The sequence below is a fragment of the Podarcis vaucheri genome, assembly GCF_965113315.1.
Source record: "Podarcis vaucheri genome assembly, chromosome: 9".
In the NCBI taxonomy this organism is placed as follows: domain Eukaryota; kingdom Metazoa; phylum Chordata; class Lepidosauria; order Squamata; family Lacertidae; genus Podarcis; species Podarcis vaucheri.
In genome coordinates this window covers 22,630,186-22,652,023 of record NC_138767.1, presented here as the reverse complement: position 1 = coordinate 22,652,023, position 21,838 = coordinate 22,630,186, and the positions used below count along the sequence as shown (strand labels likewise).

At 45.2% G+C, this 21,838-nt stretch overlaps 2 protein-coding genes across 4 annotated transcripts in view; one reads left to right on the top strand and one right to left on the bottom strand.

Annotated features, from left to right (window-relative positions):
* SLC39A8 (solute carrier family 39 member 8) overlaps positions 1–17,451 on the top strand; it is a 41,993-nt gene extending 24,542 nt beyond the window's left edge. For all 3 annotated transcript variants that reach the window (XM_082237007.1, XM_082237009.1, XM_082237008.1), the window contains 5 exons: positions 524–646; positions 908–1,078; positions 7,748–7,955; positions 8,221–8,405; positions 16,524–17,451. In XM_082237007.1, the coding sequence (XP_082093133.1) occupies positions 524–646; positions 908–1,078; positions 7,748–7,955; positions 8,221–8,405; positions 16,524–16,673 (837 nt within the window). In that variant the 3' untranslated portion in view covers positions 16,674–17,451. The remainder of the gene's footprint in view (positions 1–523; positions 647–907; positions 1,079–7,747; positions 7,956–8,220; positions 8,406–16,523) is intronic.
* The window catches only part of NFKB1 (nuclear factor kappa B subunit 1), a 237,078-nt gene that overhangs the window by 127,980 nt on the left and 87,260 nt on the right, over positions 1–21,838 (bottom strand). The window lies entirely within an intron of this gene.

Sequence of the window (21,838 nt, the reverse complement as noted above, 5' to 3'; positions counted from 1 at the left end):
CCTGCTACTCTCCCATCTAACAGGTCATTGAATGATGAACAAGCCAAAAACCCTAAGTCCATAAATTGGCACACTAGTTGTAAGTAAATCAGTCTTCTAACCATTTACATATGGTTGTGCTCAGATGGGGGACAGTGCAGGGCAAATTTAGGCACTGAACTCAGTTGAACAGGTTGACAAGTCTTGCTAGGTGTGGTGGAGCTGCAGTACTAGCTTCCTGGCAGAGGGGTCACTGTTGCTTACCAAGAAGGACAGGGGAAGAAGGGAGGCGGCAGGGAGGTTAGTGAGGTGCAATGGACAGATTGAGCCAATCTGCTGCTCCTCCTGATGTGTTTGCGCCATGCTGCCCTCCCATTGCCTTGACTTCTTGCTGGTTGCCAGCAGTGGCCCACTGCCTCTGGTTAAAGGGTGAGTAGTGAGTATTCTCTTACAGTATGTGTGTGCATATATATATATATATATTCCAAATGAAGCACATTGCATTTTGGGTTAACCTGGGCTCACTGTTCAACCTTCTTCCTAGGCATTTGGATTCGACCCCAAAATCGATAACTACGTTGAAAAAGCGGTAGCTGTGTTTGGCGGATTCTACATCCTCTTCTTTGTGGAAAGAGTTCTTAAAATGATACTGAAGGCCTATAGCCAGGTGGGTAGCAGGACACAAAATAAACACTTTTCAGTGTTAAAGATCAGCATGCCTGTTTAATTGGGCAGAATAAGAAGTTCAAAAAGCTGAGTTTGGGTTTAGTCTAAGGGCCAGAGCAGACAAATCGGTCTCCTCTGCAAATTTGTATCTCAGTCACAGATGCTGACAAATTTCTGTCCTGTTGTGCCATAAAGCATTTGAGGAACTTTTCTGCTTCTGAACTCCATTTGAACCTTTCCTGTTTTATTTGGTTCTTTTTAGAGCAGTCACAGCCACTTTGAACCTGAAGAACTGAAACCTCCCCGAAGTCTCCCTCCTCCTCCTACTGAATCGTTCAAACCTATTAATGGAGCAATGTGCTACGCAAATCCAGCCATAGCTGAGGCTAATGGAACTCTGAGTTTTGATAATGACATTGTGATCTCTGGACAGGTATGAATGAACGCAACTTGCCACCTTGTGGCAACATATCAAGGAAAGGGTGAGAATTCAACCCTTGATCCATTTATGTTTTGATACCAATTTTAAAAACAACTTCAGCATATGTAAGAATGGGCTCTAGCATGATAAGAATGTCGCTTATTTCTTAACAGACTCTGGTATTTGCTGTCTTATTAACCTTGGAAGACTTTTCTTCACTGGAGGTTTTTAAGCAGATATTGGATAGCTGTCTGTCAGGAATTCTTGAGCAGTGACTTCTGCAATTGCAGGGGGTTGGACTAAATGACTTCTGGAGCGCTTTTCAACTCTACAATTCCGTGATTCATCATTTCTAAAATTATGTCCTTTTGGACTTTTAAACACAATGCTAGGTATGAAAGGGCTAAGTATCAACATCCTTGTGTGTGTTTTCGACACACAGTGGTACCTCCGGTTGTGGACAGAATCCGTTCCGGAGGTCTGGTTGGATCCTGAAGTTTCCGCAACCTGAGGACCATGTAGTGTAGTGGTTAAGAGTGGTAGACTCGTAATCTGGTGAACCGGGTTTGCGTCTCCGCTCCTCCACATGCAGCTGCTGGGTGACCTTGGGCCAGTCACACTTCTGTGAAGTCTCTCAGCCCCACTCACCTCACAGAGTGTTTGTTGTGGGGGAGGAAGGGAAAAGAGATTATTAGCTGCTTTGGGACTCCTTAGGGTACTGATAAAGGTGGATATCAAACCCAAACTCTTCTTCTTCTTCTGTATATGAGCGCAGAGTGAAACCTGGTAAAATACTTCTGGGTTTGCTGCACAGACTCATGTGGCCAATGAGATGCTTTCAGGGGGGCTGGGCCTGAGTGAGGGTGCACAGCCACTTCCCAGCAAGTGTGATTGTGGCAAAATACACACTGATATGTTCTTTGCTCATTTTAGCATACTGTTTCCCCACACAGAGTTTCTTCCCTCTATATACAGAAAGTGTCACATGTGAAGCGTTCCCCATATTTGAGTCTGCGCAGAAGAAGAAGAAGAGTTTGGATTTGATATCCCGCCTTTCACTCCCTTTAAGGAGTCTCAAAGCGGCTAACATTCTCCTTTCCCTTCCTCCCCCACAACAAACACTCTGTGAGGTGAGTGGGGCTGAGAGACTTCAAAGAAGTGTGACTGGCCCAAGGTCACCCAGCAGCTGCAAGTGGAGGAGCGGAGACGCGAACCCGGTTACCCAGATTACGTGACTACCGCTCTTAACCACTACGCCACACCACAAAGTCATGCTTGAAAGCTGTTTATTTATATTTCTTTATTATTATTTACTATTTTGATTTCTTGCCTGCTCTTCCTGAAATATTGCTGGTCCCAGGGCAAGTTACAATTGGACTCAAAGCTGCATGCATTGAGCCGATGGGTTTTGGTGAGGGTAACATGAAACATAGATGCTGCTGATCAATTAAGTTCAACCTGGGACTGTCTCAGATGGTGAGTCAGCCAAGAGGTATGAGGTTTTGCAAGAAATCAGTTTGTATGTGGAGGACCTGAGGCAAAGTACTTAAGGGAGCTGAAACAAAAGCTTGGCCTAACACATGCAGCAGAATGGGACTGGAGAACTTCAGTCTGCAAGTGGGTGCTTTCATTTTATGAATACTCCTGGCATAAAAAAAGAAAACTCCCTGGAAGTGGAAGAGTCACACAGTAAGGAGCATACCCTCCAATATTTCTCTCGTGAAAATAGGGACATGCCATTCCATAACGATAATTTTTACTATTTATACCAAACACATCTGACTGGGTTGCCCCAGACACTCTGGGCAGCTTCCAACATATATTAAAACATAATAAAACACTGAACATTCAAAAAAACCTTCCCTATACAGGATTGTCTTCAGACGGCTCGGGGGTCAGATGACTACATACCCTCCAACATTTATCCAATGAAAACAGGGAAATCCTAAGTAAAAGTGGGACATTCCAGCATCAAATCAGAAACTGGGATGGCTTCTCTAAATCAGGGATGTCCCCAGAAAATAGGAACACTTGGAGGTGTGGAGTAGCACAGAGTTTCTTCCTGATGTTTGTGTTTTACTTGTGTGGATTTTTTAAAATATGAAGGAGCATTTAAAAAGTACCGTGTTGGCCCAAATATAAGCTGCACATTTTTCCCAAATTCTGACTATGAAAAGTTGAAGTGTGGCTTATATTCTTGTCCTTACAAAAATGGGCTTTTACGATATTTTGGCTGAAACAGACATATGGTAAAACGGAAGAAGAAACATGTTTTCGGTTGCTAATTTGTGAGCTTGAGTGCCTGTGGAATTGTAGCAGTTGAACAGCAATTTGCGATTTTAGCAATTATACATACGGTAACTTTTGCGGGCTTGGAAGATCAAAGGCTTAAATTGTCTCGGAGTTACAATTCTACCAGCCGCAGTGATTTTCAGCCTGTAACCCAACTTTAAGGGAGTGGCTTATATTTGGGTATTGTCTTTTTTTGCCCCCCTTCATTTTAAAGGTGTGGCTTAGTTGTGGGTGTGGCTTATATTCGGGCCAGTACGGTAGCACCCGGCACTTGGAGTCGCACAGTCCAGTGTACTCCTCTCGTGCTACTGCATGTGCAGACCTGTCCAAGGACACAGGGAAATAGCAGGTGGATAAGGAAGCTGGCAAGCAAGCAAGCAAGGAAGAAAATAGTCTGATATATACAGAGAGGGGAACTCATAGGCAAGGCCAGACCCAGGCTACAACAGGAGGAATTAATGCACTGCATAGTGGCTTCATTTGTGCAGGGACATGGAGGAACAGTATCCTTCTTGGAGAAAGCCCACAGCTCAATGGTGAAACATCTGCGTTGCATGAAGGTCCCAGGTTCAATCCCTGCATCTCCAGTTAGGGTTAAGAAAACTCCTTGTCTGAAACCCAAAGAGCTGCTGCCAGTCAGTGTGGATATTACTGAGCTAGATAGACCAATGATCTGAATTGGTATAAGGTGGATTCCTATGCTCCAATTACTTACTATGAGGACACCAATGCATTGGCTTTATTGCTCCTAGTTTGATATTTCCTTGCTGATCTTGATACTTCAACATCTGTTATTATCTTTAGGGAACGTGGGCACCTCTTCTCCCTCCCTTATTTGTTCAGATCCCCATCAATATCTTAATTGATTTGATTGCCAGCAATGCCTTAATTCAGATGTGGGTGGCACTGTGGGTTAAACCACAGAGCCTAGGACTTGCCAGTCAGAAGGTCGGTGGTTCAAATCCCCGCAACGGGGTGAGCTCCCATTGCTCGGTCCCTGCTTCTGCCAACCTGGATGTCAGGGAACTGACATCAGAGCCAGAGGCGGAGGCTAGGCTCCCAAGTGATGCTGGAGAGGGGCCCAGCAGGGAGAGAGGCAGCTCATCAGCTGGGGAAGGAAATCAGCGTAACACCAGGGATAAAGGGGGGGCAGATGGGGGAATCGGCGAGAGGGCTCCAGGACCAGCGGGGAGAACACGGGTCCTCCGCTACCCACACCCTCCCTGCGCAGAAGACTTCCGCGCAGGGAGAGTAGGAGGAGACTTGGCGTCAAACAGCTTTTATGCTGGAAAAGGTTTAAGAAACGCCCACTGACGGATTCTGCTAGCGACTGAAACAGCCACGAAGTGAAGGGCTGTCCAGACAGAAAAGGTTTAACAAGGCAACATAGCCAGGAGTGGCGGCAACCTACGTACGAGCAACCCCTATTATTATTACACTAGCAGTTCAAAAGCACGTCAAAGTGCAAGTAGATAAATAGGTACCGCTCCAGCGGGAAGGTAAACGGCGTTTCCGTGCGCTGCTCTGGTTCGCCAGAAGTGGCTTAGTCATTCTGGCCACATGACCCGGAAGCTGTATGCCGGCTCCCTCGGCCAATAAAGCGAGATGAGCGCTGCAACCCCAATGGTCAGGGGTCCCTTTACCTTTTTAATGCCTTAACTAGACTCACATTCACTCCAATGTTTTAACATCACCCCTTGAAACCTCCTGTAATGTTTACACAAAGTTCTTACTTACTTAGTCAGGAGTCGAGGTTAAAAAAAGGACAATGATGTACCCACCTCCCCATAAATCTGTACTGTTAAGGAGCTTTCTGTTACTAGTCAGAGAAAGAGGCTTTGTGTTGTAGCACATTCTGACAGGAATCCTGTGCTGTGGTTACTTGAGAGTTCAGAGAGGTTGAAAAGGACCCTGGAAAGGAACTGAATTTTGTAACTCACAAATGGGACGTCAAGTGTGTGACGTTTTATAAAGTCACTTTGAAGGGAAAATTGGCTGCTCTCCCTTATCCTCCCACTGAGCTCTCATGCTGTCAGATGTCCTGCTTCTCTGGAAATGTCACTGCCATTCAAACAGCTTGCCTTTGCAAAGCAGGTGGTTTTGCAATCCCTTTGGAAAGTAACTTGGGAGTGAGGAAAGGAGCAGTTACTAAAAGTGCAGAAGCTCCAGCCTCCTGATCAGGGGGCAGACTTGTGGCTCTCCAGATGTTGTGGACTACAACTCCTATGAGCCTAGGCCAGCATGGCCAATATTCAGGAATGATAGGGGCTGTGGTCCAATGTCTGGAGGGGCACAGCTTCCCCGCCCCTATCCTACATGAAGCTTGTTTTCAAAACAGGGTTATTTACTCTCTTTGATACCAGTAAAGCAGGCCTTAATGACATTTTATTCTGCATGATCATAGAAGGCAATTCTTTCCCCAATGGCATTGGCATTATGCTCTCTCCTTTAGGATTGTCTCCTAATTCAAGGGTGCAATAGAACAATTCAGTCTGCAGAAACACTTCTGGAATCATTCAAATACGAGCAAAATGCATGTTTCTGTCTTCACCTCTGACGCATTTGGATGTGCTGTTTGTGTAGGAAGCTGATGTGGTGCATCGATCAGTTTTTATTACTGCTTCATATAAGCATCACTCTCACTTTTGCGGCATTCCTGCCGCGGATGCAAACAGTGCTTTATGATCATTGTATCACCGCTCAACCAAGGCACTTTTTACTGGAGCAATGATGACTTAGCTGATGATTCTGTGACTTCAACTTTTGAAGAGAGACCCTGCATAATCAAACTTGTAATGCCGGAGATAAGAATGGGGCAACTGGGAGACTTCCCTATGCTAAGTTATCATTCATTTTGCTTTCTCATTTACAGAGGCTGTAAACTTGGTGAGATTTTCCCCACTGCAATGTTCCTTCTGATGATTTGCTTCCCTGTCTAATATGATGGTATTCTTTGTAATCAGAAGAAAATATTACATTTGTGTGGAAGAAAAAAAAGAACGTGTTTGCTCAAACCATATTCTTTAACAGGGTGGATTTAACTTTCCCCCATTTTATTCTGGACTTTAAGAACATAATAGCCCAGATGGATCAGGGCAGTGGATCTTTTTGTCTGGCATCCTGTTCTCACAGTTGGCAACCGGATGCCGATGAGAAGCCCACAAAGCAGGACTTGAATGCAACAGCACTCTAAGCTCCTGTGGTATTCAGAAGCATACTGCCTCCAACAGTGGAGGGTAGACCATAGCCATCAGGGTTATTCCTGTTGATAGCCTTATAGGATAATAGAATTGTAGAGTTTGAATGGACTACTCGGGTCATCTAGTCCAACCCCCTGTAATACAGGAATCTTTTGCCCAACATGGGGATTGAACCCACAACTCTGAGATTAAGATACTCGTGCTGTACCGACTGAAGCTAATCCTCCATGAATTTGTCTAATCCTCTTTTAGACTGTTGTAAATAAAAATTGCCCTTTCCCCTTATGGGGTATCCAAGAGCCCATATAGAGTCCTTACATAGGTTCCCTATTGGTAGGAGAAAATAACAGAGGCCATCCAGAGAATATTGAGAAGCAAAGCAGCTAGTAAGCTTGATCTTTATTGATCTGTTGCAACAGGGTGCTCCCCTCATCTGCAGGAGAGGAGGAAAGACCCAGAAAAATGGCATGCAAGGCCTTATAAAGACTTTTGAAATTCCCATCCTGTAGATCAAGACTACCCCCAGAAACATCGTACATACACACACACAAAAAGCTGTCTAAAACAGAACATTTGCATGTTGTTTTTTCTCCTGTCCTTGTTTATCTCCTGTCTGGCAGGTTACTTGATTGGATTTCTTGGGTAGCCTGGCCATTCTTTTGTAGTGATAAATACTTAGTTCCTGGGCCAGGTCACAGGCTCACACCTTATTCAAACACAGACATACCTTTAAGACAAGTTGAGGGACGCGGGTGGCGCTGTGGGTTAAACCACAGAGCCTAGGACTTGCCAATCAAAAGGTCAGCGGTTTGAATCCCTGTGACAGGGTGAGCTCCCATTGCTCGGTCCCTGCTCCTGCCAACCTAGCAGTTCGAAAGCACGTCAATGGTGTTTCCGTGCGCTGCTCTGGTTTGCCAGAAGCGGCTTAGTCATGCTGGCCACATGATCCAGAAGCTGTACGCCGCAGCTTCTGGATGAGCGCCGCAACCCCAGAGTTGGCCACGACGGGACCTAATGGTCAGGGGTCCCTTTACCTTTACCTTTAAGTGAAGTTGGGATTGCAATCTTAGGCCTTTTAGGCAAAACTGTAATTCAACAGGGCTACAGTTTCCTATGTAATATTTGCTCTCTGTGGAGAGAAAGGACTTTGGGGCCTTGTTTTATTTTTCTGTAATTTTGTTATCTACAGAAGGAAGAAACCGAAAGCAACTCGTGTAAATGTTTCAGGGGACCTGCACTGTCAGAGATTGGCACAATTGCCTGGATGATCACGCTGAGTGATGCTTTGCATAACTTCATTGATGGGCTAGCCATCGGTGCTTCTTTCACCCTTTCCCTACTTCAAGGAATTAGCACATCTATAGCAATCTTATGTGAAGAGTTTCCTCACGAACTGGGTAAGATGTTTTCCATTAACTCAGCTGGCTGTTAGATGAATGCATTAAGAGAGTTCTCATCAAACAAGAGATAACCAACAAGTGTTCTGCTGCACTGAAATGGAAAAATGAAATGATGGTGTCACTATAATTTTCATATGCACTACCCATGTCTTTTTAATTCTCTTGTTGGGAGTGGTGTGTGTGTGTGTGTGTGTGTGTGTGGAATGTATAACAATAATGATAATATTGCTTGTTGACCATTTCCCTGCTTTTCTTTTCCCAGGGGATTTTGTCATCCTTCTTAATGCAGGAATGAGCACTCGGCAGGCCTTGTTTTTCAATTTCATATCAGCATGCTCCTGCTATGTTGGACTAGCTTTCGGTATAGTAGTGGGCAACAACTTTGCTCCAAACATTATCTTTGCAATCGCTGGAGGCATGTTCCTATACATTTCCCTCGCAGATATGGTGAGCTCCTACTATATTGTATGAATACTACCATTGAATCAGACCATTTATCCTCATGGAACCACAATTCTTATATTTGGCTAAGAAGCCAGATAGCCAAACGGTAGTCAGGAGACCTGATCTTTATTGTTGCAACAAGGTTTAAACACACAGAGTAGGAACCCCGAGTGTGGGATTACACAAACTTTTAAGACTTCTCCATCCCCTTCCCATAATACATTTCCAATAGCATCATCAATACATCACAAATATGTCACAAAGCAGGAGTGGTTGGCATGTAGAAACACACCCACACACCAGGAAGGGGAATCTTTTATAGCCTGAGGGGCCGCCTTCCCTTGTGGGGAAGCTTCCAGGGGGCACGTGCCAGTGGATCAGAGGCAAAAGTGGGCAGATGTGGTACTTACCTTGGTATTTCAGGCTGTGTTCAAGCCACAAACTCCTGGCCAGGTTTCTACCTTCCTCACGCACTTTCCCATCCAGGCAAACAAAAAGGATTAATAGTTCCAGGGCATAACCCAGTCAGGCAAAAGGACTAGAGGAGGCTGCAGAACAGGGCCAGTGGTGGCTGGGCCCTGGGGAAAGGTCTAGTGAGAGTCTTGAGGGCCAAACAGGAAGCCTGTAGGGCCACATTCTTCAGCTTCTTGTTCCTGATGTTCTTCAGCCCTGGTTTACATGGTTGTGATACAAGATAATACATCTCTGAGAGGAAGTTGCAGTTGAATCACTGCGAGTATCTCAGTAGCGTTAATCTAATTCCTTGTGGGAATTAAGTTTCTTATAAATACCAACCCTTGGAATGGCGCTCTCTGATGTTGGCACTGCAATCCAGCATATTGCTACACTGCATAAAGTCCATTTGAAGTCAGTATGAATCATGGGTAGGCAACCTAAGGCCCGGGGGCCAGATCCAGTCCAATTGCCTTCTAAATCCGGCCCGTGGACGGTCCAGGAGTCAGCGTGGGTAGAATGTGTGCTTTTATTTAAAATGCATCTCTGGGTTATTTGTGGGGCATTGGAATTTGTTCACCCCCCAAAAAAATATAGTCTGGCCCCCCACAAGGTCTGAGGGACAGTGGGCCAGCCCCCTGCTGAAAAAGTTTGCTGACCCCTGATATGACTAATGTGCTGCATGCAGGGCCAGCCCTTCCATTAGACAGAGTGAGAAAGCCACACCAGGAGGCAGATGCTAGGGAGCAGGAAGTAGCAGCAAGGTGTTGGGGTACAGAGTGCGGTGTACAGCCTGCCCTTCCCCCTGTACACCAGCCTGCCGCCTTCAGGTACAGTGGAGGTTGCTGACCCATCATCTGTGTTCAAATAACATCCAGCTGTCAGTCCAGCTGGCCTGTGTGAATGGAATGGGAGAGGGTGCCATCTTGTCTTTTGCATCAGGCAGCAAAATGTCTTGGGCCGGTGCAGGATATCAGTCTAAAACTCCAGTGAGTTTGATCCCGAAGGATGAGCAAAATCTGTGGAAGAGACCTCAGCTTTCTCTCCCCCGCCCCAAGCTCTTAGAACATCTACCCTCCCCACCAAGTCACCAAACTGCACTCAAAACTTTGCTTGTTTTAAAATGTTCGGAACAATTAGGTGGTGTGCGCACATGTCTCTCTGTGTGTTTTTGGGGTGGGGATGGTGAATAGGTACCCTGAAGGGAAAAGGAGCATCTCTTATAGGTGGATTTGTGAAATATGGACCAAAAGTTCAATTTTAAGAGTCACACATGCAACATCACCAGAACAAAACAGAAGATCAGTAATGGGAAAGGATGGGTGGAGAAAGCAGTGACTAGGATGGAGAGGACTTATTTGTTGAGAGTTGTTTTTGCCTCCAAATTAGAGACAGATGAACAAACCTAGTACTAAGGTCACTGTGCACTCAATGAGTCCAGTGTTTGCTCTTCCTTCCTTTGGATTGGCATCTTTCTGCATAAAAGAGGAATATAGCTCTGTTGGTTTCTATTTCTGCATTGCAAGGCATTGGGCTAGATGACCATTGGAGTCCCTTGCAACTCTACAGTTCTGTGATTCTGTGATTGGAACCTCTTCTCTCTTCTAAGGGCAAAGGGCCAGCTAGGAAACGACCATTGCTGTCTATCTCTCTGACTCTTTTCAGTATTACCATGTTTACACCTCTGTTTTAAAGCCAATAGGTGATAGGTTTCTCTGTCTACCTTTCTAATCTCTCTGTCTGTAGGTGTCTAGACTGGAATCGTTAATGTTGTGTCTGAACAAAATGTAAATGATGTGTGTGAATGCTCAGTACAGATTCCTGCTTTTCTGCTGAATTCTACCCTGTTCCTCTCTGTCTAGAAACAGGTAGGATTTGTTAGAACTCTTCTTTCTCTCTTCCATCTCTCACTTGCTCATTACAAGCTGATTTACACTTTAAGCAGGGCGAAGTGGTAGGATTCAGAATGCAAGCAGGAGGACTCATATTTCTGAATAGTCCCCCATGGAAAACAAGTTTTCTACATAGAGTAAATTAAGTGCATCTCTGAGAAAACTTTAGCAGAGTTCTCCTGTGTTTCTATAGGTAGGAAGCTTTTTATATTGAATAATATTACCTCCCACCTGTATTCTAGAATGGTACAGTCTAGCATTTTATCACCTCAGTTCTACAGCCTTATTAGCTACATCATGTGTGGATGGACTAGCCAGTGTTCTGCATCCTTGAGTCTGCAGCTGTTGCTCAACAGAGGAGGGCAACCAAAATGGTCAAAGGCCTGGAAACGATGCCTTATGAGGAACGGCTAAGGGAGCTGGGCATGTTTAGCCTGGAGAAAAGGAGGTTAAGGGGTGATATGATAGCCATGTTCAAATATATAAAAGGATGTCACATAGAGGAGGGAGAAAGGTTGTTTTCTGCTGCTCCAGAGAAGCGGACACGGAGCAATGGCTCCAAACTACAAGAAAGAAGATTCCACCTAAACATTAGGAAGAACTTCCTGACAGTAAGAGCTGTTCGACAGTGGAATTTGCTGCCAAGGAGTGTGGTGGAGTCTCCTACTTTGGAGGTCTTTAAGCAGAGGCTTGACAACCATATGTCAGGAGTGCTCTGATGGTGTTTCCTGCTTGGCAGGGGGTTGGACTCGATGGCCCTTGTGGTCTCTTCCAACTCTATGATTCTATGATTCTATGATTCTATGAACTACAACTCCCATAATCCATAACCAGATTAGCCTATGATCAGGAATGATGGGAACTAGGAACCCAATGTTGAAGAACCCTGGACTAGACCTCAGAGATGACATGTCAAGAGTACCAAGTGGAAGCATGTTGTTCTTATTAATTCGATTTCTTATCCACCACGAGGTCCCAGGACGGGTTACAACATTTAAAAAGACAGTATTAAACTCAGTTTAAACAAGTTAAGTTTGAATTGTTTCACATGGTGGCTGCCGTCATGCAATTGCAGCTGACCACATGTAGTGGGAATTGGTGTTCAAGCGAAGGGTGCTCTCCTTCCCTGCACTAGTAGGCAGGTTCTTTGAAGAAAGACTCATCTGGGGGCTGAAGGACAAAGTGCTTCAGCCATCATCCCTCAAGGCACCCAGGGCTTGCCCTACCACTAGGCAGAGGGAGGCAACTGCCTCGGGCAGCAGGTGCTGGAGGGGAGTGGCAGGATCCCAACCCCTCAAATCCTCTTGAACCTACTGGCCATTTTGTTCCTGCAAGGTGATGGACTGGCCTATGCCCTCTGAGCTAGCATGTCACCTTCAGGAGCAATGCAACATGCTTTCACACCAACAGTGCTGAAGTAAGGCCCAGTCTGCACTCTATATTTCTTACTTACTTTGCCAAACTTTTATTAGGCGCTACAGATATAGGCCATCATAAAACACCCATAAGTAAAAATTTAAAATATATACAAATAAACATCCTTGTTAAAAATATGTAATAACGAGGATTTTCATTGGCGTTTCTTCCTGCTAAATAGTGCCATTCACCACTCTGAAAGATACTATTGATAGAAACGCAGCCACCCTTGCAGTTAATGTCAGACAGATAGAATCTGATATTTTCATTGTGTCGTGATGTTAGACTATCCAAAAAAGGGGATAGCATGCCTTTGTGTAGCTGGTTGTACAATGGACAGTAGAAAATAATATATTCTACTGTGTCCAGCACATTCAAAAAACATCTGCAATGTCTATTGTTTCTGGGGATGTTTAAATACCTCTCCATTTCAAGCAATATTACACCCCTTTAAACAGCCATGGCTCCCCTTCCCTGCAATCCTGTTTGTTAAGGGTGCTGTGAGTTGTTAGGAGATCCCTATTCCCTTCACAGAGCTACAATTCCCAGAGTCACATAAAATCAATTCCCCTTTGCAGTGAGCTCTGGGAATTCTGGCTCTGTGTGGGGAATACAGGGTCTCCTAACAATTTTCAGCACCCTTAACAATCTACAGTTTCCATGATTCATTGGGGAAGCAACGGCAGTTTAAAGTGGTATAAATACTGCTTTAAATATATCGTGCAGATGGGGCCCAAGACTCACTGTGGGTCCAGTTGATGTCTGCTTGTGGAATAGGGGTTACCAACCAACTTGGCTTTTCCTTCAGAGGGGAAAATGCCCTGAAAAGCTGCAGCCTGAGTAAAAACAATGATTCTGTCATGTATAGTGAAAACATCAAGGGATGGCCTGGTGGCCACTGGGCATATTTCCTCAGATTCCCCAAGGAAGCCAACCAACACACAATTTAAGATTGCAACCCTATGCACACTTACACTGGAATTGACCTCACTGAATCCAGCGGGGCTTGCTTCTGAGTAAACATGCGTAGGATTGTACTGTTAACAGAACACGGGGAAACCCTGAAATGGTTATTTGCAGTAGCATACTGAGAACAAAACTTTGTTTACAGTTATCTCTTCATTGGACAATGATCATTGTGTGTCGATTGATTAAAGTGGCTAAGCCTATGCAAGACATTGCATCTCAAGGGGGTGGGAGAGAAAAGACTTGGAATCTCAAGGATGCTGAAGGAGGTGCTTGATTGATCTCCAAGAGAACGTTAACTGTCGACCCCTCCTAGGAAGGGTCAGCATTCAGAGCTGAGAGTGCTTTTGAGCCTTAAAGCCAACTGAAGTGGGTGAGTCATAGCTACAATGTTCAGAAGCCCTCCAAGAAGCTGTTTGGGGTTGAGAATAGACCCAAAGAGACTGTGGGTGATGCAGACAGGTGCTACTCATACCAAAAGGCCTTGTTTTCACCAAGGACTAGATTAGCCACAAGTCTCTATGGAAAACGATGGTCAGCTGATTTAAGGTCACCAGTAAGAAAAACAAATGTTATATTAAAAACATATAAAGTAGGGGTTCCCCAACTGCAGACCATGGACCATCAGTGGTCTGTGAGCTTCATCTAGGTGTTCCACGGTCTGTCATATTGAATTTTAATGGTCTTTTAATCCCTTGGCCTACCAATGAAGACTGCCCCTTTCTCAGCTGTGGCATGCAAAAGAAGGACTAAGTCCACCCTCTTGTTCACTGCCTTCCTTTTAAGAACTGGAGTCCTTGTACCTGTAATTATTTTAGGAAAAGTAAGATATGTAGCTGTCTCAAGGGAACATCTAGCTTGGCTCCAAGGTTGCTGAATAAATTCATGGCTGTGAATCTGTCTGAAATGGGACTTTGTGTCTCCCGGCTCCATCTTCTGGATGGACCGTGGTAGTTCTGGCAATAGATGAGCAACCCACCCACTCTTCCCTGGTTGCAAGGTCTCTTCAAGCTAGATCTGGATATAGCTGCCCATTACTTTGACCTATTACTGACAAGGAGGACCGTGTTGTTGTTTTTTACTCCCTGTGTTGTGAAGGTAGAGGCAGTATGTCTCTGAGTACCAAAATCAAAAGTAGAGAAGAGTGCTTGGCCTGCTTGGGAGCTTCACATGGGTGTATATGATTGGCCACTGTGAGTACAGGATGCTGGACAAAGTGGGCCTTTTCTTTGATCCAGCAAGCCTCTTCTCATGCTCCTAAATAAGGATTTTAAAAATATTGTTATTGAACAATGAAGATGGCTTAGTTCATCCTTATTATTAGCTTTGTGGAAGAAATTTTAGCTGCAGTGGGAGATGATGGCACTAATGGCTGCCTTCTCCCTCTGAGGTTCCATCCCTAGAAAATTAAATTGTGTTGGGATTGGAAAGGTGTTTTCAGAGAGCTAGTTTTTGTATTACTTAAGTTTCAGAGGGCTTTGAAAACTTTGAACTTGATCCTACCTCATCTTTGATAAGCAGCCAGCACAGCAATTTTGTTGATCTGTGTTTGTCAGCACTTTGCAGAAGCAGAAGGTCCCCCCTCCAGTGTCTTTGAATTAATTTCCAAGGAGAGTGTGCTGCAATGATAAACTGGCAAGTTAGTGGTAGAGATGCATTTACCTGTCAGGTTAGAAGTGGCTTCTGTGGGCTTTTTCATTGCATTGTGTTCTTTTTTCTTTTGTTTGAATTTCTGGATGATGTGTCTTGGTAAACTGTATTTATTTTGATCACAGAATCTAGTGCAAAATGTCTTACAGTTTCATTAAAGTTCTAGAATTCACAGCTCCGTTTTTCTTCTGAAAGATACCAGTTCCCCTGATTTTGTAGAAAAAGTAGGATAGCATTGAACTTTATTAGAATATTTGATTTTATTATTATTTCTTCACTACATTTATATGCCACTTTTTCTTCCAAAGAGCTCAAGTACATGCGTCTCCTCTCCCCCATTTTATGCTCATAACAAACCTGTTAGGCTGAGAGACAGTGAGACACCCAAGGTTGCCCTGCAGTTTTCATGGCTGAGTGGAGATTTGTACCCTTGTCTCCCAGAGTCCCAATGCTCTAACCTTTGCAACACACTGACTTTTATTATTCACTCTTCACCCTTAGAAACAGGGCACATCACAGCCATTGACAACACAACATTTTTATTTTTATTTAAACATTGTTCATCCCCTTTTCCAAGAGACTGTGATAGTTTATGATATATATTTATTCCATGCTATCTTCACCACACAGGGCAGTCTAGAGATTGGAAAGCTAGTACAGTGGTACCTTGGAAGTCGAACAGAATTCATTCCGGAAGCCGGTTCGACTTCCAAAATGTTCGGAAACCAAAGCGCGGCTTCCAATTGGCTGCAGGAAGCTCCTTTGGGTTCCAAAGAACGTCCGCATACCAGAACACTCACTTCTGGGTTTGTGGCGTTCGGGAGCCAAAACGTTCGACTCGCAAGGCGTTTGGGTTCCAAGGTATGGCTGTATTTGCCATGCTTCAGCAGAGGGACGAATTTTTCACTGTAGTGGGGAATACCCCAGGTGACCTGTGTGCCTGCTCAGTCCACTGATCTGATGGTGCTGAAGGTTGATTGGGAACTTCAAGGTTCCTCAACCTCTCCATTACTTTCAGTATTTCCATAGCTTTAAACCAAACTTCTGGACAGCCTTTCAAATAGATGGAGGACTTACACCCCTTCAGAACAAAAGGCTGCCCTCTAAAGTAGAACACACAGCTACCCTGAAGAGGAATAATCTGGTCTCTTAGTAGTTGCAGGCAGAAAATAGTCAGGGAAACAGGAGATGCCTGGGTCAGCACTGGGCAGGCAAGTTGCCCTCTCCAGCCACAGCAACAGCCCATGACAGTGCTACTAGCCAATTAGCAAACATCTGTTTGCATCTGTGGGTTGATTGTCCTGCAGCAGCGCTTCCTACTTAGAAACTACAGCTGCTATCAGGTCTGCACCTCTCTGTTGTTTAGCCCACCTATATGAAAGGGTGCCTGTACATTGCATAGACTTAAACTGCAAATTACTGAGAAGCTCCCCTGCACAAGTTCCATTTAAGTGAATGGGCATTGCACAAGATGGAGGTGAGCCCATCCCTGAAACTTACAAAGAGAGGCTCAGCTGAGGAGGAAGCAATTTCCAGTGTTCCTTTCTTGGTGAAGTAATCACTTGGACACAACACCAGATCGTTGCCGCTCCAGCAGCTTAAGAACCCAACCCAATCTTATACAGTAATGTAACATAAATCAATGCATGCATTAAAAAAAAGCACCACAAAATTCTAATGTAGCATGTTGTTCCACCAGATGGCAACACTTACCTAAAAACTTCCTTCCTTCTGCCTCCTCTAGTTCCCAGAGATGAATGACATGCTGAGAGAAAAAGTGACCGGAAGAAAAACAGATCTAGTCTTCTTCCTGATCCAAAATGCTGGGTTGCTCACAGGGTTTGCTGCGATTCTGCTGATCACGGTGTACGCAGGAGAAATTGAACTGGAATAATGCAATGTTGGAGATGTGATAATGAAGACACTTAGTAAATTAAAAATGGAAGAACTCTTGAACTCCATAAAAGGGACCTTGGAAGTTATAAAGGATTTGATCTGACATCCCATTTTCTTTGGAACGAATACCTTTGGTTTTTGTGTCAGCATGATAATAATCACTTGTGCCGCATAAAGACTTCAACATGTGGGCACTCCGGTAGCTGTGGGATTTTCCTCTGCCTTCAAGAATTGTGCCGTTAACTTCAGCACATACCTTCCTATGCATCACAAAGAGCCCTGGATAGTTTTAATTGAGAAGTCACCTATACCATTTTATACAGAAAGTATTGCTTACACTTTAAGAAGCATCCAGCAGCAGGGACATCTGCAAGATGATTCAGGCTAAAACAAATACGACTTCGTTTACAAGGAACTTTTTACAGAAGATCCACGGCCACATTTCTAACTGTGATACAAATGGTTTCAAAATAGCTTTAGACTTTTCCTCCTTTGGGGGCAGATTATTATTATTATTTTAAAAAATTATACTTGCTTTAGTACATTTGCATAAATAATGCAAAGATTCCAATTACCAATTAACACTGGATTAATTATACCACTTAGTGCTTTTGATCACTCTCTTTCAAGGTACTGTGGGCTTTATTTTGAGAAGCACATTTTTTATTAAGTGATGTTAAAATTTCAACTTTATTATGTGCGTCATGCTTAAAAGGCTCTGGCCTTATAGATAGATATATATATTAAAAGAGAACAAAATTTAACCATTTTAATATAGCTATTTCAAGTTTCTGCTTTGATTTTTGTTGCAAATCAACCAGGCAGTGCTGATGCTACAGTGCTTGACGAATTGCATGCCTTGGTGTGTCCTAGTCTGGTAGTTCCTTCTGACTATAGAACCTCTGTCTGTTAATTGCTCCTACTGCCATAGGAACTTTACATAAACTTCAGCGAAGAATGCTGCTCCACTAATACATTAAGCTGAATTGGGGAGGCTGCAGGTGTTAAAGTTCCATATACTGTATTTTTCAGTGTATATGACTATATTTTTTCCTAAATTTTTGAAGTTTAAAATAAGGGGTTGTCTTATACATGGATAGTGTATAGTACATTTTCTTAATTTTGAGTCCCAAAAAATAGGGGGCATCTTATACACAGAAAAACATGGTAAGTATTAAATGTTCAGCCTGGAGTGTTATTGCACTCATGTCCTGCTTGCAGGCTCCCCAGAAGCACCTGACTCTTAGTCTGACTCAGTGGGTCTCTTATGGTCTTATGGATCTTATGGTCTATGGATTTGGGACATGATTTAAGGATGCATTGCTTTTCTGCATGGTCATACATAACTGCCTTTGAACACAATACTGTAGTCCCTGGAAAGGTGTCCCAAGGGGCACAGGATTTTGGGGGCCTCGCTCTCTGAGAGCAGAGAGAGAGAGAGAGAGAGAGAGAGAGAGAGAGAGAGAGGTTTACTCTCATTTTTCATGTTCTTATTTTGCTGCCACAAGCCGTAATGATGGCAAAAAAACAATATAGCTTTAAAAGAGGATTAGACAAATCCAGGGGAGAAATAGAATTATCAGTGGCTACTAGCCACAATGGCTGTTCACTCTCTCTGCTGGTGGAGGCAGTATGTCTTTGAATAACAGTTGTATTTAAAGGCAAACCTACCCAATTCACGGGTGACGCGGGTGGCGCTGTGGGTAAAAGCCTCAGCGCCTAGGGCTTGCCAATCAAAAGGTCAGCGGTTCGAATCCCTGCGGTGGGGTGCGCTCCCGTTGTTCGGTCCCAGCGCCTGCCAACCTAGCAGTTCGAAAGCACTCCCGGGTGCAAGTAAATAAATAGGGACCGCTTACTAGCGGGAAGGTAAACGGCGTTCCGTGTGCGGCTCTGGCTCGCCAGAGCAGCGATGTCACGCTGGCCACGTGACCCGGAAGTGTCTCCGGACAGTGGTGGCCCCCGGCCTCTTGAGTGAGATGGGCGCACAACCCTGGAGTCTGTCAAGACTGGCCCGTACGGGCAGGGGTACCTTTACCTTTACTTACCCAATTCACATTTTCCAAAACAATATGAGAATCCAGAACACAGCCTTTGAGACACAGGTTAGAGCTCAACGTCGAGCCTACCAAGTGGCGATAGCGACGGCGAAGAAGAATTTCTTCACCGCCTCTATTGCATCTGCAGAAAACAGCAGCAGGAGACTTTTTCAGGTGGTTCACAATTTAGCGGAACCACCTGCAACATCGGGGCCCAGTACGGGCCACATGTTCTCCTGCAATGATTTTGCAAAGTTTTTTGCAGATAAAACCGCTCAGATTCGGGAAGAAGTAGACTCCACCGTGGGAGCAGGGCCGGGGCGGGAGAGTGCAAGAGTTCTGTCTGGTCAAGTTGAGTGGGATCAATTCCAATCTGTTGCCTCCGAGGATGTGGACAGGCTGCTTGGACGAGTGAAACCAACCACCTGTCTCCTGGATCCTTGCCCATCCTGGCTAATAAAAGCAAGCCGGGAAGGGCTGGGCGATGGGCTTCGTGGGGTGGTGAATGCTTCCCTCCGTGAGGGGGCCTTCCCAGACCCGCTGAAAGAGGCGGTTATTAAACCGCTTCTTAAAAAACCATCTCTAGATGCGGCCACGATGGCCAACTATCGCCCAGTCTCAAATCTTCCATTCCTGGGCAAGGTGATTGAGCGAGCGGTTGCCGAACAACTCCAGGCACGCCTGGAAGAAGCGGACCATTTGGATCCCTTCCAGTCGGGATTCAGGCCTCATCATGGGACTGAAACTGCCTTGGTCGCACTGGTTGATGATCTCCGGCGGGCTAGGGACAAAGGTGAGAGCTGTTTCCTAGTTCTGCTGGATCTCTCAGCGGCGTTCGATACCATCGACCATAGCATCCTTCTGGACCGTCTTGAGGGGCTGGGAGCTGGGGGCACTGTTATACAGTGGTTCCGCTCCTTCCTCCTGGGCCGTGTTCAGAAAGTGGTGGTGGGGGATGAGTGTTCAGACCCCTGGGCTCTCACTTGTGGGGTGCCTCAGGGTTCTGTCCTCTCCCCCATGCTTTTCAACATCTACATGCGGCCGCTGGGAGAGATCATCAGGAGGTTTGGGCTGGGTGTTCATCAGTATGCGGATGATACCCAGCTCTACCTCTCTTTTAAATCAGAACCAGTGAAGGCGGTGAAGGTCCTGTGTGAGTGTCTGGAGGCGGTTGGAGGATGGATGGCGGCTAACAGATTGAGGTTGAATCCTGACAAGACAGAAGTACTGTTCTTGGGGGACAGAAGGCGGGCAGGTGTGGAGGATTCCCTGGTCCTGAATGGGGTAACTGTGCCCCTGAAGGACCAGGTGCGCAGCCTGGGAGTCATTTTGGACTCACAGCTGTCCATGGAGGCACAGGTCAAATCTGTGTCCAGGGCAGCTGTTTACCAGCTCCATCTGGTACGTAGGCTGAGACCCTATCTGCCTGCGGACTGTCTCGCGAGAGTGGTGCATGCTCTGGTTATCTCCCGCTTGGACTACTGCAATGCACTCTACGTGGGGCTACCTTTGAAGGTGACTCGGAAACTACAACTAATCCAGAATGCGGCAGCTAGACTGGTGACTGGGAGCGGCCGCCGAGACCATATAACACCGGTCTTGAAAGACCTGCATTGGCTCCCAGTACGTTTCCGAGCACAATTCAAAGTGTTGGTGCTGACCTTTAAAGCCCTAAACGGCCTCGGTCCAGTATACCTGAAGGAGCGTCTCCACCCCCATCATTCTGCCCGGACGCTGAGGTCCAGCGCCGAGGGCCTTCTGGCGGTTCCCTCATTGCGAGAAGCAAAGCTACAGGGAACCAGGCAGAGGGCCTTCTCGGTAGTGGCGCCCGCCCTGTGGAACACCCTTCCAGCAGATGTCAAGGCGATAAACAACTACCTGACATTCAGGAGACATCTTAAGGCAGCCCTGTTCAGGGAAGTTTTTAACGTGTGATATTTTATTGTATTTTTGGTTTTTATGGAAGCCGCCCAGAGTGGCTGGGGAGGCCCAGCCAGATGGGCGGGGTATAAATAATAAATTATTATTATTATTATTATTATTATTTATCTGAATTTTGCAGTGCAGTTCTCCAACCAAGCACATATAACAAAAATGCATATAATTAAGGGAAAGGGTGCATAAAAATGAATAAATTCATGAAAATAATAGGCAAAATGCATTATATTAAGAAAAAATGCTCACAGAAATGTGCACATGAGTCAAAACTGCATACCATGTTATGAGCAGTGCTTTAAAAAAAAAAAAAGAAAGGAAAGGAAAAAAAGGTGCCAGTACTCACTATGTACATAGCTGTTACAGTAAATGCCAAACTTTTAACATTTGGAAAAAAGTAGCCTTGAATAACCTCCCCCTAAAGCACTGATTACCAGAAATTCACACTAAAATGCTGGTGAATTTAGTTGAGGATTTATTTATTTTTTAAATCATAAATTGTTGCGGAATTGAATTGAAAATAAGGAAAATGAGGAAACCCAAACTGAGAGGTCCATCTATCCCTACTGGCAGGCATCTGGTTGGCTGCAATGAGGACAGAATGCTGGGCTAGATTGGCTAATAGGCCTTATGCAACAGGGCTGTTCCTTGAATTTGCAAGCTTTAGCAATTTGGCTGCCATGTCTTCTGCCTCCTCAACCCAGAAGAAGTGCTGCATCTCATAAACTCATTCTGTTGGTCCATGTAGGCCAGTATTGCCCATTCTGGTGGACATTGGCTTTCCAGGGTTCTTCCAATGTCTTTCAACCTTTCAACTAGGCACATTCTAAAGCAATAAGGGCCCTGCCAACAGGTTAACCGACACCTGGGGCGGGGCAAACCGCCAGCTGCACACGCGTTGCGCTGCTACGTACAACACATGAGTGGGTGCATGTGTGGTGTCGCTACACACAGCATATGCGTGCAACACTGCACATGTCTTGCATGTAGCGGTTTGCCTCCGGCACCGCCTGAGCGCCGTACGGATGGTGGTGGGATCCTCTGCTTGTGGCTGTAGTGGTGGCAGAGGGATCCCACCGCCGTCCATACAGCGCTTGAGCGGTGTTGGCAGCAAACTGCTATGTGCAGTGTGTGTATGGTGTCACTACGTAGAGTGCATGCGTGTGACACTGCGTATTCATTGTACATAGTG